Source organism: Eschrichtius robustus, chromosome 2 (assembly GCF_028021215.1).
Source record: "Eschrichtius robustus isolate mEscRob2 chromosome 2, mEscRob2.pri, whole genome shotgun sequence".
Classification (NCBI taxonomy): domain Eukaryota; kingdom Metazoa; phylum Chordata; class Mammalia; order Artiodactyla; family Eschrichtiidae; genus Eschrichtius; species Eschrichtius robustus.
Genome location: NC_090825.1, coordinates 31463712 through 31480902, shown reverse-complemented (window position 1 = coordinate 31480902; position 17191 = coordinate 31463712). Strand labels below are relative to the sequence as shown.

Sequence of the window (17191 nt, the reverse complement as noted above, 5' to 3'; positions counted from 1 at the left end):
TTCAGCTAAGACATTACCTCATTTCTCTGACCCCCAGCCCCCAGTCTGGTTAGGCGTCCCTCCTCTATGCTTCCCTGGTGTCCTTGGTGTACCTCAATCGTAGCAACACTCGCCTTATACTGTAATTGTCTGTTTACCGGTCACCTTCTCCCCACCCGCTTGAGGGCAGGAAGCAAGTTCTTACTCCTCTGGCATCCCAAAGCTTAGCATTATCCGACATGTATCAAATGCTCAGACAGTGCTTTTTGATGAATGAATAAATGAACTACTGAGTGAATGAAAAAAATCAAACCAAGATGTAGGATATAAACAGATTACCTCATCAAGAACCAACTTCTCCTACTGACCCCTCCAACTTGATTAACAGCATATGTATCTCTGCCCCAGACCCCGGGTTAGTAACCCCGGAGACAAGGCTGACTGCCTCTTACCCACCTCCCCCCAGCCACCTCCACATGCCTTTCAGACCTGTTCCCTTCTTCCGCTTCCCTTGAATCCTTACTTGGGCCATTTCTACAGCCTCCAAGAGAGTGTCTGTCTCTAATCTTCCCTTCCTTCTCTCTCCCCCTGACTGCATCCTACATATAGCTGCACAATACGGTCCTGCTTTCACAGCTCCCTGTCCCCCATCCTCACCCCTGCTCTAATTCTCTGCATCTGTGCACCCTAGTTCCACCATCTGTCTCCTGGTTTCATTTCAAGTTGGGTAGTTAGGAGGCTGGGGGCCCCAGGTGTATACAAGACTCCTGTCTCCCTCCTCTCCCAACTGCCACTCCCAGGCTTTTCCCAGGGAAGCGGAATCACACTTTCAAATCAACCCAATGCTCTCACAGCCTTTGCTGTAGAATCCCTTCCTCCTGTGAAGTCATTACACTGTATGAAGTACAGGGGTAGTGACGTGGTTTCATAGATTATTGTAGATATCAGCTATGCACCAATACCAAATACAGCTACCATTAGTTACCATTTATTGAGTGTTTTCTCTGTTCCAGGAACATATATAGCCTCAGTCTTCCATCAGGTCTATGAGGTAGGTATCACTCTTATTTTCACTTCCAGAGGAGAAAACTGAATCTCTGAAAAGTGAATGATTTGCTCAAGGCTGTATATTTATTAAGCGGCAAAGTGGGGATTTGAATCCTGCTTTGTTTGACTCCAGGGACCAAGTTCTAATTGGATAATACATGAATGAAAAATATTAAATAATATTTAAATCAAAAATTCTTATCATAAACTTATCATAAAATCTACTGGTCTTCAGTAGACCAGATAATTATTTTATCTATAAACATGGAAATTTATGTATCCACAATTTAAAAGTGATCACTGAAAACCAAGGGAAACTACACTTGTAGAAGTTCTTAATGTGGATTAAAAAACAACTAATCTTTTTGTTTGAAGATCAGTGCTACCTTTAGCCCAGGTATATTCTGAGAGGTGGAGGGTCACCCTCCCAGAAGCTAACTATTTCCAGTCTTTTCTGGTGTCTTTTCCTGAGCTGACAGGCTAGTAGATTAGCATAAGAGAGCAAGGGTCAAGGGGACTGAGTAGTTGGGGTCATAAAAAGAGGGGTTGGATTCAATGATTTAACTGTCACTTCTTCCTCCAGTATCTCTCCTTCCAAATGGAATCCCTCAGAATAATGTGACTTGTGATAACCCTTGAATTTTTTAGTAAAATGCTGCACAATTACACAAGTCTTTCTATTTCTGTCCTTAAATGTCTTATGGCCACTACTTCAGCCTTCATCAAACTAGATAAGATGCTAAATATACCCTTTTCAAAGTAGAAAAAGAAACTGTTTTTTTTTACCTTGTGGAAGTTTGAAAATTAGTCAAAATATTTATCTCTCTTGGACCTATTTCTGCACAAGATGGTGAGAAACAAAGACAGAGAAATTGCTTTCTTGGGGTAGAAGCCAGAGTGAATTCCACAGTCTCCTCTGGTCCCTTCCATACTTTTTTGGGGGGGCGGGGAGCAAAGTTGGGTGAATTGCTGCAAAATAACCCTACTTTGTGTCCCTTTCTGAAATACAGAACCCCTTCCAAAGGTTGCCTCCTTTGTCTTTTAACACCACCAGTGGCTGTCATGTGATCAGAAAATTTATATTTGTAGAAGATAAAAGCAAGTCTAGTTAGTTAGTTCACTGAGCCCAGGAAGAAAGCTCCAACAACTTTACAACCAAGTGAGCTATTCCCCAGGACACTTGCCTCCCTCACAGACTACCAGAAACAACAACCTTTTATCTTATGATTGTATAATCATAATATAATCATAACTTATACTCCATTTTGGAATTTATAAAATCCTTGCGTACCAGTGCCACATTTAATTCTCACAACAGCTCTGAGATGTCAGTCTTATCCTCCTCATTTTATAGATGATGAAACTGGACCCAGAAAGTTTATATAACTATACTCTGGGCAGGGCAAGAATGGGTCTGGTTTCACTGATAAAATGCACGACTTAATATGCCTCCGATTGCCTGACTCAAGACGGAGTACATCTAATCCTCAGGCTAGCACCTTGTTTTTCAGGTGTCCAACTGCCTTTTCCATGTCTACTGCACCAGATCTATTCCCTCCATTCACAGTCTGTGATAGGAATGACTCTCTGCCCCTAGTATCCATTCTCTCCTTTCTTGTAAAAGAACCCCTGTACATTTCAGTTGGACCATGGCCACTCAAAGACTACATTTCCCAGCCTCCCTTGCATCTAGATGTGACCATGTGACTAAATTCTGTCCAATAGGATATGAGCAAAAACGCTGAGGGCAATTTCTGAATTATCCCTTCAATAGTTAGTGATATGTTCCCTTTCCCCTTTTCCTCATCTTTCGGCTAGAATGTGGATGAGGCAGTAAGCTATTTTGGATGATGGGGAGGCAGGCCAGAGGGGTTGGCAAAGCAATGAGATGGAAGAATCCTGGCACAAGGAAGCCACCAGAAGAGCCCTAAGCTGGTTATATCCAGACCATTACATGACGGAACAAGAATGCACATCTTGTTAGGATCACTGTTATTTGGGGTTTGGGGACTGCTAAACTTTCATTCTAATTCATGCTAGACCCAATGTTCAAAAACAACCTGGATAGCTATGTAAGAGGAGCCCCTGAAAAGATGGGACTATTCTTAACTGAATCCCTGTTTGCTTTGCAATGATGAAACCGTGTTGAATGGCTCTGAACTTAAATCTCTGACCTTGAATCAAACCTCACCTTTACCCGCTTCCATGCTGCACTTTTCTCCTACTGCTGGAAACCCAAGTGGTTTGTTTCCAGAAATGAAGCTGTATGTTGTCTTGTTCACTAGCCTGGACAAGTAGCCCCTACACCGGGAGGGCATCCAGTGAGCATAGCTAAGAGGAGGCATGAAGTGGGACAGCACTGGACTAGGAGCCAGGAGATCCAGACTCTAGAGCCAAAGAGCTGTGTGGTTTTGAGGATGCCACTTAACTTCTCTGGGCCAAAGTTTCAACATGGAAATTCTACAATTCTTCTAAAATAACCTTCACTGGTAGCTAGTAACCTTGGGTTCAACTTCACAGTTGCCTCTATAAGTTAAGTCTGTGCCTCGGCTGCCTTAGTAGAAGTTGGGAATATTTAGCATCATTAGATGGAAGGCACAGGGAAATAGGAAAGGGTTATCTTCCAAACAGCCTTCTTCCAAAGGTCCAGAGGAAGGCTGTGCAGGCCAGAGTGGAGGGATTTCCATTCCCTGAGTGGTCACAGAAAGATGGAGTATTTTCCAGGGTTTTGCAAGAGGGGCAGCATTGGGGCTGGACAAATCTTCCTCGTATGGATCTACCCTGAATATTGCAGGAGAGTCAGTATCCCTGAAGCTTGTTCACTAGAACGCCCACACCTATTTCCATATGCCCACAGGGAACAAAGAAGCCCCCAGTTGGCAACCATTACTAATTGGCCTCTTCATTTTATAGTCAAAGAGAGGTTCAAGGGGGTTCAGTGACCTTGCCCACAGTTACCCTTGCTCTAGTGACGGAGCTGGGACTAGATGCAAGTCTCATGATTCCTGTCTGCTTTATCCCTTAACCCTGGATAAGACCCAAATAGAATCACTATTCTGGGTCAGCCAGACCAGTGAACTCGAAAGCAGGGCGGTGGTGCATCCCCCTGAGAGAGCAAGACAATCTACTGAGACGTTGGAAGAAAACATAAGGACTTTCTACTTCTATTTTATCTCCTCCTTTAAAATGCTGTGGGATTTTATAATGTACACAATATATATGTAGAGTAGCAGATGTATAATTTACAAATACATACATATACATATATTGGTATATGTTCAAATATTTTTTAACTGATGGTATGCATGATCAAAAAGTGTTAAAGACCACCAGTTTAAGGACCATTTCTATTTCTAACTCTAAGAACATCACCAAATTGTCCTGATTTGTTTTACTATTTATTTTTCCGGGATGAAACCTGCTGGTTGTTCTTCTAAAACAAGGTTAAGTGTCAAATGCTAATCAAATCAGAAGCCTTTATATAGGCAGACTATCAAAGAGTGCATCAGAATTCCACATAATCCACCAGGTTATTTTGGTCATTTCTTCAGTTGAATCAGACTAACCATTTGTCAGCCCAATCCTCTTTTCAGCATTCTTCCAGAAAGTCAATCAACCGGGTTTAGGTGACCCGGTTTTGTCTCATTGTGAAGGTCTAGGATTGTTAGGGGCAGTGAGGAAAGAAGAAGGAAAAGGGGGTGGAGGAGCTCCCCTCACAGTGGGGCTCGCTAGTTGAAATATTTTCTCTCCTTTTCAATCTTTTTCACCTTGTCTTGGAACAGAACTTAAATTACTTCAACCTTTAAAAACGTTGCTCTTAACCTTACTCTACCATGTGAGATAAAACAGTTTCTTTCTAAATGATTAAAAATTCACCCAGTATGCTCCACGACTGCTGCTTCCACTAGAACCAAGCAGTCTCCGTGGGCCTTAAGCAGCGAGGGAGATGCAGGAAAATCAACATTTTGATGAAAAGAGACCCCCTGAATCCAGGGCTGGGGCAAGGGTTTAACTTTTCGAAAGCATACTTACAAAAATCATCTGATGATCCAATCGTCCCTGGAGAGGAGAAAAAACAAAACAATATGAAAAGGAAAGGAAAGCTAGCAGGAACTAAAATGAACTCCTAGAGTAGCTGCCCTTCCACCACGTACAGCCAAGGGCAGAAAACACACACCTTGGCAATGTGATTTCTCTTGAACACTCACTCAGTTCTTATTCTGCGCCGCATGTGGTGCTGAGCGTTCTATGACCATGACCTTGTTTAATGCCCACAACATCAAAAGCTGCTGTTCTTGGGCAGCTTTTGGTCTTATTGGGAAAACCACATTTACACTGATAAAACCATTGGAGAGCAACATGAGACCAGATGTCATTTACATGCAACTTACTAGACAGATTGAGGTCTGTAAGATGCTACAGGATGATGTGATGGAGTACAGATGTTCCCAAACTTTCTCTGTTCATGGCACCATTAGTAGCGCAGTATTATTTTTACAGCACCTCTAATCCAGGCAAAATCCCTAACGGTTCCATTTATTCAATAGTTATATGCAAAAGATTTGGTAGTAGTAGTTTACACAGATGTTGCTGTTTCCCGTGCAAAGTTCAAATATTCCACAAGGCCCCTGTGAGTTTGCTGCAGAGCCCTGAAGCACACAGGCTGGGAACCACAGATAACGCTACCCATGATATAGCTCCTATTCCGGTTCTTGTTTTGTCGATGAGGAAACTGAGACCCAGTAAGGTTACCCAGCTGGTTTGTTGTCATACAGGAATCTGAATGCGAGTCATCTAAATCCAGAGCCCCCTCTGCCGTGCCAGACCGCTCCCCTCCCCCTTCCTGACTTGCTGCCTTTATGTCTAGTCATCATTTCTTCTCTCCATTCTCTGTATTCTGCACCTCCTTTGCCCCTCTGCCCAAACACACAAGCCCACGAGCATGTACACACACGTGTGTGTTCATTCCCTCGGTTCAAACCATTCCTTTCGACTTGAATGCCCCTCTCTCTCCTCTGCCTTTCCAGAAACTGCCCCTGCTTCAATTCTCAGCCCCCAGTTTTACCTCGTGACCACTTGTTCCTACACTAATCTCTCCGTCTTCAAAACCTCAGTCTGTCTAGTAAGTGGCATGTAAACGACATCTGGTCTCATGTTGCTCTCTAATTGTTTTATCAATGTAAACGTGGTTTTCTCAATGAGACCGAAAGCTGCCCAAGAACAGCGACTGTGTGTTACCTTGTGCTGGGTGGAGAGTAGCAACTGTGCAAGTTTGCTGAAATCGGCAAGGTAATCAAATGCTATAATTTGGTAGCATATTCTAACACCTCGGTGTAGTGAATGGAGAGAATATATTTAACATAAAGGCAATGATCATCAGGAATAGCAACTAACATCTATATGGCTTCTTACTTTTTGCTAAAGGCTTTTACATGCACAATTTTATCTGCCACTCACAACAGTATAATGATTACACCCCTTGCATGGGAGAAAGTTGAGGTTTAGACAGTTTAAGTAGCTTTGGCCAAAGTTACCCAACCTGTAAGTGGAGGAAGGAGGTCTGGAAGCCCAGGGTGCCTGTCTCCCTTCCTGGCCTCTGCTTTCTGTTTGCACTGCAGCGGCCTTCCCAGAAATGCCAGAGTGTCGGGCCCGGGTTCATGTAACGGGACAGGATCTTGATTTCAGAGGCACCGTGCGGACTCCAGGACCCCTGTCACCAGCACCGTGCCCTCTCTGCGCAGGCTGTGCTCCAGTCTGAGCCGTGAGCCACATTCACTACAGGACAGGAGGCTGGGCAGCTGGGAACACCGCTAGGGATGATGTCAGTCCCACGGTGGGGTCCAGGGGCTCGTTGAAAGTTCCAGTGCTCTCAAGGGGAGATGGCACCTCAACCGGCGGTGGCCTAGGTGCGGCCAACCCGATCTCCCCCCCTCAGGATAGACTAAAACCACAGAGGCTGAGGCTGAGGGCTCCTGAGGCAAATGAGGGGTACTTAAGCAAACGTCTGAGAATAAAAGCAGCATGCAAAATACAAACAAGCCGAACACGTGCATCTCTTCTTTTTTGAGTCATGAGAGCTTTGGTAAAAATAGCCAGAGCAGGACCCAGAATTCAGTCTGCCCTAGGTTTACAGTCGACTGTTACTTGCTAACGTATGGTTTGAAGAACGTTACTTCACCTCTCTGAGTCTCAGCATCCTTGGCAGGAAAATGAGGTCACAGTATAGTTGTAAAGATGAAATGGAAGAACAAATGTAAAGCATGAGGGAGAGCGCCTGGTAGGTAACAGACTCTCAGTAAGTGACCGCTACTCATCACGGATGACAAATAAGTTTCTAGGTGCTGCGCCCAGCAGGCATTTACTAAATAGGAGTTACAATCACCACCTCGTCCTCCACCACCATTATAGCTACGGTATTCTGGGCACTGATGTTAACTCCTCGTAGAGCAATTAGCAAGGCTCTAGCCTGTAGAATAATTTAGTAGAATGGGGAAGGAGGCAGCGAGTGAAAGAAAAGGAAACAGAACATGCCTAAGGCAGAGAGATTCACCCCAAGAGACCTTGACAGGAAACAGAAAAGAAATAGATGAAGAGCCAGCAACTGGTTAGTGGAAGGACAGGATGCCCCCGGCTGGGGAAGAAAAATAAACAACTTGCACCGTTTGAATATACATTTCCAATGACATCGTTTTCTTCTGCATTGTGTCTCCGGGGAGTTGAGAAGAAACAAATGTGTCATATTTATTTATAAAGCTTTATTGGGATTTCAAAAAAAATCAGAATTGAATTTTATGGAGAAAAGAAGGGGAAAAAAAACAGCTGTAAGAGAGCTGTTTTCTCGCAGGATAAATGGGGTGGGTTGAGTCCAGCATGGAAGCTGCCTTTCTGGAAGCTTTCCTCGTACGGCTGCCTTTCTGGAGATACACGTGGACGTTCTAAATTCCAAAGGACTATACAAACATTAGTTTTCATTGTTGTTGCTATTATTATTATTATTATACATTCAGCAGCACATACACACACCAAATTAGAAATCCTTCCGAATATCAATGAAATGCCAACCAGGGATGTGCTTTTAGGAGGCGTCCAGGATGGAGCTACTCACCGTGGTCAGGGTATCCAGGCCGAGTGGCACACCGTGGGACTGCTCCTGCAGGGCTTTATCTACGCCGACCTCAGAGTAAAAGACCTGGAAAAGATGCAGACATCCGGGTGAGAGCGGGGCCAGCACTTCTCCACCAGACCAAGGGCCTGTGGTTCAAACTGTACTCACAACCACAGCGGGTCCTGAGGCGCGCTGCCTCACCTCTCTCACACTAGTTCCTTGTCAGCAAACATCAGACATACCTGGCCAGGGCTGCAAACTCCTAAGCCTGCAGAGACCCAGAGGAAGACACGGAGTAAAGTGGAATGGAGAGGGCTGGACCCGGCTCCTAGTATTTTCCCCGAAACCATGATTCTCTCAGGTAATCTTTCATTTTCCCACTTGTGATTCTACCTGAGTCCAGAAATCCATTTCTCTACTTTAAGATGACAACAGGGCAAGGGTCATGATACATGGCTTCTCTCCCTTGGTGAAGGGGAGACAGGAGGGAATGGTGGGTCTGGGGTCTTATGGGGGGTTTACATCCTGGTGGGCAGCTCAGCTCCAGCAGGCTTGGCGCCCCATAGGAAGGTGAGCCTGGGGTAGCCAGCTCTCTGGATAGTCCCAGAGATTTCAGCCTTTCAAGAATTTATCTGAAGTCTCCTAACTTCTTTTTTTTTTTGGAATTTTGGAATTTTATTTTATTTATTTTTGTATACAGCAGGTTCTTATTAGTTATCCATTTTATACATATTAGTGTATATATGTCAATCCCAATCCTAACTTCTAAAAGTTGACTCATTTTTAAAAACACTGTTCAAAGAAAACATGTTTCCCATGTTTCTGCTTTACTCTCCAAATTTAACTGTGGGCAATTGGAGATCAGGAAGCATGTCTTCTACTGAGTTTATATTTTCCCATCCCTGAACAGGGCAAGGACTCAGTAGAGCCAACTGACTTTCAGGGCACTTACAAATGACCTTATAGGGAAACATCTCCTCTGGTTTCACGGAGGGAGAATGAAGCCCCACATGGGAAGGCTGGTATCAGGAGGCCGTATACAGGAGGAGCAAAGATGGGAAGGAGGAACAGTTACCCCAACACACCCACTACAGAAATCCCCGTGTCCAGGTACTCACAGTATACCCCATGATGGGGCTCCCAGGATGCCTTGGCATCTTCCACTGGATGCTGAAAGCTGTACAGTTCAGTGCCTCCAGCATGATATCAAGAGGCGGCCCCACCTTGCCTGCCCCAAAACAAAAGAGATGGTGTTAAAGCTCCACGCATCCCACCTTGAGTACACTTAACACGAGATATAAGAGTGTGTGCTTACAGATGGAGATATAAGAGTGTGTGCTTACAGGCCACACCTGTGGCAGCTGACTTCACCAGACCTCTACTGACCCCTCCCAAACCAGCAATGGGAGGGAAATCAGCCCAGCTATCGCCCACAGTCCCTTCTGTAACTCCTAATACCTCAAGGACCAGCAAAGGGAGATTCAGGGCAGCATAGACCAAGGCGCTTGGAATGTATTAAAGCAAGATAGTGAATTTTTTTTGGTTGACTCAGTAACATATATGTTTTATAGATATGTTATATAGATTCTGTTTATATAGCTCGTATATCCTTATTGCTGAATATTTCAAAAATGTGGTTTAGTATAAAATGGGGTTAGGAAATTTCAAATGTTTTACTGTATTCTTACCTTAAATAATTTTATGGTTATAAACAATAAATTTTATGTGTATAAAAACAACATATGCAGATTTCAAAATTTAGAAAACAAAAACAAAAAATTCCATCATTCAGAAATGAGTCCTGCCAACATTTTTATATAGTATACCTCCTTTTGGTTACATGGAATTTTTTGAAATATATATATATATATATATATATATATATACACACACACACACACACACACATACACACATATGTATATTTTTATTTATATAATGTATATATAATTTTGTTTATTGTGTTCATTATATATAATATTCATATATATTCATATTATATATATTCATATTATATATATTCAATATATATTCATATATATTCTTATTTGACTTAGTATATATAGTGTCTATATATGAATATTAATATATATAAACTGATAGTATGTATTTACTAATCAAAATAATTATTTTTATTTTTAATGGCTGTTAGCTCTTCCATATAATGCATGTGCCATAATTTATAGTGTATCTCATTCCACTGTTGTTAGACACAATTTATTTCTGATATTTTGCTATTTTAAATAATGCTCCATGAGGGCAGCAACTAGGTATGTCCTGTTCAGAGCACAGAGACTAATAAATGGAAGAGCTCAATAAACGTTCCTTTAGTGAACGAGTGTTCTTCAGTTTGATTTTCCACTTACTAATATGTCCTGATAATCTTTCTTTTTAGTGACTGTGTATAATTCTCCAGCATATCAGTTGGGATACTTTGTTTGCAATTCACAGAGATCTAATGTGTCTATTTACTGGGCTACTGCTGGGGCCTTCCACCACCAATATTTTCAATAACAAAATCGAAGGCCTTTCTGGTGGACCAAGTGACAGAGGTTCAGTGTCATCAATTGGCAATAACTGCCATAGACACCTACTACTGCCACCAGTGCTGCCACTCAGGGATTTGATCTTCAACTATTCTCTGACTCTGCCTTGGTTCAAGATTTAAAGTCCCATCTGATCGGCCAAACTTATGTCATGTGACAAACATGTCATGTGACAAACATGTCATGTGACCAAGGGATCAGAGAGGAAAGATCAGTTTTTTCTGGTTTCCAAACTGGAAACGGACAGGATGAATGGAGTCTTGAAAATAGTTCTTCCACCAAGCCGATTCACTGTACAGGAGTTTCCCAAAGGAGGACAGGATCATAGGAGAAGAGTAGTGGGCAGTGGGATGGCCAAATACTCTGCTACGCAGAGCATGCATGGACATTAACTGTTACTCCAGTAATTGACATTTAGGTTGTTTCCAAAATTTCACTGTTAAAAATAAGGCTGAGAAGAACATCTGTGTGTGTGCCTTTTCATGCACAAAAGTCCAAGCATTTCTAGGATGGATATCTATTAAAAATTATGAGTATATGCATCTTAATTTTTAATAGCTACTGACTTGTTGCTCTCCAAAAAGGATTTAATAACTGAATCTTGAAGTACATTCAATTTTTTCATTTGGGTAAATTCTCAAAGCAGAATTTTTGTGTCTAAGACAGAATTTCTCAACCTCCACTCTACTGACATTTCGGACTGTATATTTTTTCAAGCGGGCTGTCCTGTGCGTTGAAGGATGATGTTGAGACGCATCCCTGGTCTCTGCCCACTAGATGCTAGTAGCACCCACCAACTGTAGTTGTGGAAACCAAAAACATCTCCAGACATTGCCAAATGCCCCATGGCAGGCAAAACTGATTCCGGCTGAAAACTGTTGATCCAGAGAATGAATGTTTTAAAGATTTTTATAAATGTAACCAAACTTACATCTAGAAAATTAACCAATTTAGAAGCTTATGGAGGTGTATGAGAATGCCCAGTATAAGGAACACATCTTCACCAGATCTGAGTATTACTTTAAAATCGTTGCTACTTTGATAAGAAAGAAAGAGGAATATTTTAATATCTTCTTTGGCTATTTTTCTTCCTCCCTTCATGTGTTTTGTACATTTTTCAATTGGGTTATTTTTTTTTTTCCCCACTGATTTAAAAGAGCTCTTAATATGTTAAAAGATCTGAGTCATTTACCTATACTTTTTCCTGTGTAGTTTTACATTTGGGTCCAGCTGTATAATTATTTATTACTGGGCAGTTTTATTGCTGAGTTGAGGTCGATGCTATCAAAATCTCAAAGGAAGCTGGGAATGGGGGAAAAGATAGTGGAAATGATTTACAGAACCCTCACAGACCACAGAATAACCAGTAAGCACAATCTCATCCTAGGTCCTAGGAATAGCACTACTCTCTTCATTTTGGGAAAAATGACAACTTATCAAGTTGGGCTACTTGGGTCAGTGAGTGGGAAACCAGTCCTTGTATCCCTTGTGGATCTGTTCAGTTCAGAAAACAGAAAACTCTCTAGGTATTTTAAGCAGAAAGGTGGTTACAAAATTGGTGGAAAGACTAGGGGACTGGAATTCAGGAGTCTCCATTAGCTCTATTTTATAAATATGTAAATAAATAGGTGAGAAAGAGAGAGAGATAATAGGTAGATAGAGGATAACTAGCTAATTCACTATTGCAGTGATTCAAAACCAAGAAACCCCAGCCTTCACACCCGATCCTGCCATTCCTACCATTACAATTGCCTCCAGACACACACGAAAGTGGTGGTGCACCTTGGAATGATGAGTTGTCATGTTTTGATGGCCTTGCTTGGCAGGTGGAACAGCAGCCGGAAAGTGGCCTCCCTCCCATTCCTGCCTCTGTAAGTCCTAAGAGTGCATCTAATTGGTGGGACCTAATTTACATCCAGAATACTGACTGCAAGGCAGTCTGGGAAATGTTTTTATTTCTCCAGCCTTTGCATTACAGTAATGGTACCTAGAAGGAGGGTAAAATGGATGTTGTTGAACAAGCCAATCCACAGTATCCATGACATGCTGGTACCGTGAAAAGCCTGAATTCTAATATACTATCCCCTTTATGTTCATATTCTCTAAGAAAGTATTCAAATCAAGCCCTGCTGGAACACAGCTAGGTATGACTTCTATTTTATCAGCATATTCTTTCATTTATTCAATCTTTCACACACCTAACATATATTTATCAAGCTCCTACATGTATCAGGCACTGGCTTAGTCGGTGAGGCTACCTTAACAATGAAGAGACACAGGGGACCACCAACAAGTTAGCAGGACATTACAATTGGGTGTGAGGAACATAGAGGGAAGGATGGAGCACTTTGGTGGCACATAGCAAGGACACACCTGACTCCACCTGGCAGACTAATAAGAATGCGACAAAGTGGGGATGGAGAAGTGTCCCAAGCAGAGGAAGCAGTATACACTCTTCCTCAAAGAGTCGGGGGAAGCACCACATAACAGAGCGCCATGGTTGAGTAGATGTGGGTGGGGTGGTGAGTGAGAGTCCTGAAAGCTCCAAGGATTCTGCCTTGGGCAGCGCAGGGGAGGGGTGTGTGTCATCCACTCATCTAGGATCACAAAGGCAGCTTTGACTGCTACTGATGTAGGAGGTGTGGTCATCGGCAGCTGGTGAGTGAGAGGTGGCCAGGTCAGACATTTGGGCCAAACACCAAAACTATCTCAGATGAATCGAATGGTTAAAGATGGGAAATCAAATGGTTAAAGATGGAAAAGAATTGAATTTTAAAATCAGACACTTCTTTTTTGAAGATAAACATTTCTAAGCTTAAAAGTGGTAAAGAAAATAAATCAAAAGTGATGGATCCATGTCATAAAACTTGATTATGCTCTTCAAAGATTACAAAAGAAAAACTAAAAGCAACAGATCAAAAGGTAAATAATTGCAGCAAAATGCAGGCCAAGGGATACCTTTATTATAAAACTCATACATACTGAGAAGAAACATATTCAGGCCCTAATAAATAAAATATGAAGAGACAACTCCCATAAGAGAAAATATAGCTGATAAATACACATGGCAAAATATTCAAATTTGCTAGTTATCAAATAAATATGACTTCTTAAAATTGAGATGTCATTTTCACCTGTTAAATTAGCCAAAAATGTTTAAGTGATAGTAACTAATGCTGACAAGAGTACATAAATGTGCTAGTCTCAAAAAATTACTTATGGCAGAGTAAATGAGCGCAGGCATTTTGGAAGACAATTTGGCAAAATACAGTAATATCCAGAGCCACAAGTATGTTCCTTCCCTTGGACTCTCAGAGGTGGGATTACAGTCTGTCGTGAGGAAAGAATCTTAAAAGAAGAGAAGGCTGCTCGCATGAAGATGTTCTTCAGAGGATCTCTTGTGATACGGAAAGACCATAAACAATCTAAATATTTAGAAACAGGGCAAAAGTCAAGTCAATAATAGTACATTACCAAGATGGACTGTTATACAAACATCAGAAATGAGATTTGACTAAACACGTTACAGTTTCTTAGGATCTGGAACAGGGAAAGGACATAGTGGGAAAATGAGTGAAATCCAAATAGTCAGTAGTTTATTTCATAATATTGTACTATTACTAGTTAGTACTAGCACCAGTTAATTTTTTAGATTCGACAAATGTACCACGGTTATATAATATGTTAACATGAGGAGAAACTGGGTAAAAGATAGACAGGAATTCTATTATTGCAACTCTCTATAAATCTAAATTAATTTCAAAATTAAGTTTATTTTAAGAATGAGGCTTGTATCACTCTGTAGCAACAATTAGGATGTAGTGTTAAATAAAAGGTATACCCAATTGCCATCAATACTGTTATTAGAGTCATACGAAATACTCATTTGTAAAATAACTGGAAGGCAAGAGTAAAAGGCTAATTGTTACATTAAGGTAGTTGAGATTAAGGATGATTTTTTTTCCTGTTTTCTTCTATTTAGTAAGCTTCACAGAATGTTATTATATTGTTTTTCATAATTTGAAAAAATTACCTGGAAAAGTATTTTTATATTCAAAGACCAAATGTTGCATGGGCGCCAGTATGACCAGGCTCATTCAGAACTAAAGGAAATCTACAAAATAACGCTTCATGAAGCATCTGTACTAGTTTTTACCAGTCAGTTTAGGGGAGGCTGCGTTGTCTCATGTTTGTTGTCTGTCTCTCAATTTAACAGTAAGGTTAAAAATAGTTTGTAATTAATGAAGCAGATTTACCAGCTGTTAACCAAAGGTAATGTACCTGCATAAAATAATATGCCCGTATCACAAGTCAACTATCACAGTAAAATGAAGGTGTCCAGGAAAAGAGGCTATTGCTGCCGAAAACAATGCCACACAGATTTGTCGATCAACAGTGACTGAAGCACTAATGGTGGGACCTGATATTATAAAGGACACAGAACAGGCACTCTCTTGCTCCGCCCTACTTTGGTGGCTGGCCATAATCTAGAACAGTATTTCCCCCAATTTTTTGCTCCCTATGCCCTCAATTCTCGGACAGTTCTGATTCTAAATTACATCTCACAATTATGTCCCTTTGGATGTAACTGTGTCCAAGGGGGCATCAACATGGGGCCTCACAGGACATGAAGGCCTAGAGGATGGCCCAGCCAGGTCTCACGATGTGTAGGGGAGGAGAGATGGGGTCATGACCATGGCCCTGTCCTCACATCTTCATGAAGATTCTAAACTAGAGCTGGTAAGGAAGTCAGTGCTCTGAGCATGCTGCCTTTATAGTATACTCATTCCGGTGTCCTTGAATACTGACTGGAAGATTTTCTTTTCCCTTTCTCAAAATAACTAACATATAATGCTATAATTATTATTATTATTTGAATTTTCAAATCTTTTCTAAAAAGAAATAAAATAGGACAAAACTTTTGCAAACCATATATTTGATAAGAGGTTAATATCCAAAGTATATAAGGAACTCATACAACTCAATAGCAAAAAAAAATAATATGGGGCTTCCCTGGTGGCACAGTGGTTGAGAATCTGCCTGCCAATGCAGGGGACATGGGTTCGAGCCCTGGTCTGGGAAGATCCCACATGCCATGGAGCAACTAGGCCCATGAGCCACAATTACTGAGCCTGCGCGTCTGGAGCCTGTGCTCCGCAACAAGAGAGGCCACGATAGTGAGAGGCCCGGGCACCGTGATGAAGAGTGGCCGCCACTTGCCGCAGCTAGAGAAAGCCCTCGCACAGAAACGAAGACCCAACACAGCCATAAATAAATAAATAAATAAATAAATAAATAAATAAATAAATAAATAAATAAAAATTGTATAACTTAAAAAAAAAAAACAGATGTATAAAAAAAAACAAATAATACGATTAAAAAATGGACAAAGAACATGAACAGACATCTTTCCAAAGAAGATGTACAAATAAATAGCTAACAGATACATGAAAAGGTGCTCAACATCACAAATCAGGGGAATGCAAATCAAAACCACACGGAAATATTACCTCACACCTGCGAGAATGGCTATTATCAAAAAGACAAGAAATAACAAGGATTGGCAAGGATGTGGAGAAAAGGGAACCTTTGTGCACTGTTGGTGGGAATGTTAATTGGTACAGCCACTATGGAGAACAGTCTGGAGGTTACTCAAATAATTAGAAATAGAACTACTATGTGATCCAGCTATCCCACTTCTGGACAGTTATCTTTATCTGAAGGAAATGAAAACAGGATCTCAAAGAGATATCTGTACTCCCATGTTCATTGCAGCATTATTAACAATAGCCAAGACATGGAAACAACTAAGTGTCCATTGATGGAGGAATAAAGAATATGTGGTAGATATAGATATAGATATATACACACATACATACAATGGAATATTATTCAACCATAAAAAAGGAAATCCTGCCATTTGTGATGACATGGGTGAAACTTAAGGGCATTAAACTAAGTGAAATAAGTCAGACAGAGAAAAGCAAATACCATATTATATCACTTATATGTGAAATACAAAAAAAGCAAAACATAATAAAAACAGAGAGTAGATTGGTGGTTGCCAGGGGTGGGAGAAGGTGAAAAGGTAGGGGGTGGGCAGGGAGAGTGGGTGAAGGTGGTCAAAGCATACAAAGTTTCAGTTATAAATTGAATAAGTAAGTTCTGGAGATCTAAGGTACAGCAAGACGACTATAGTTAATAGTACTTGAAAGTTGCTAAGACAGTAAATTTTAAATGTTCTCACCACACACACACAAAAATGCTAACTATGTGAGTGATGGATGTGTCAACTAACCTTACTGTGGTAATCATTTCTCTCTATATATATCAAATCACCACATTGTACACCTTAAACTTACACAATGTTGTATGTCAATTATATCTCAATAAAGCTGGAAATAAATAAATAAATGTATGTATGTATGTTGGGGGACGGGATAAAATATAGCTGAAACGCCATTCTCCATTCCTCTCTTCCAGAGGTAACAACCATTTGGTGTTACATGTCCTA

General features: G+C 41.1%; 1 protein-coding gene across 3 annotated transcripts in view; it reads right to left on the bottom strand.

Annotated features, from left to right (window-relative positions):
• Positions 1-17191, bottom strand: part of EGFLAM (EGF like, fibronectin type III and laminin G domains) — a 166284-nt gene that overhangs the window by 108344 nt on the left and 40749 nt on the right. For 2 of the 3 annotated variants that reach the window (XM_068532448.1, XM_068532451.1), the window contains exons 2-4: positions 9250-9359; positions 8132-8215; positions 5059-5085 (exon numbers count right to left, since the gene is read on the bottom strand). In XM_068532448.1, the coding sequence (XP_068388549.1) occupies positions 5059-5085; positions 8132-8215; positions 9250-9359 (221 nt within the window). The remainder of the gene's footprint in view (positions 1-5058; positions 5086-8131; positions 8216-9249; positions 9360-17191) is intronic. The other variant, XM_068532456.1, reaches the window with a different exon arrangement.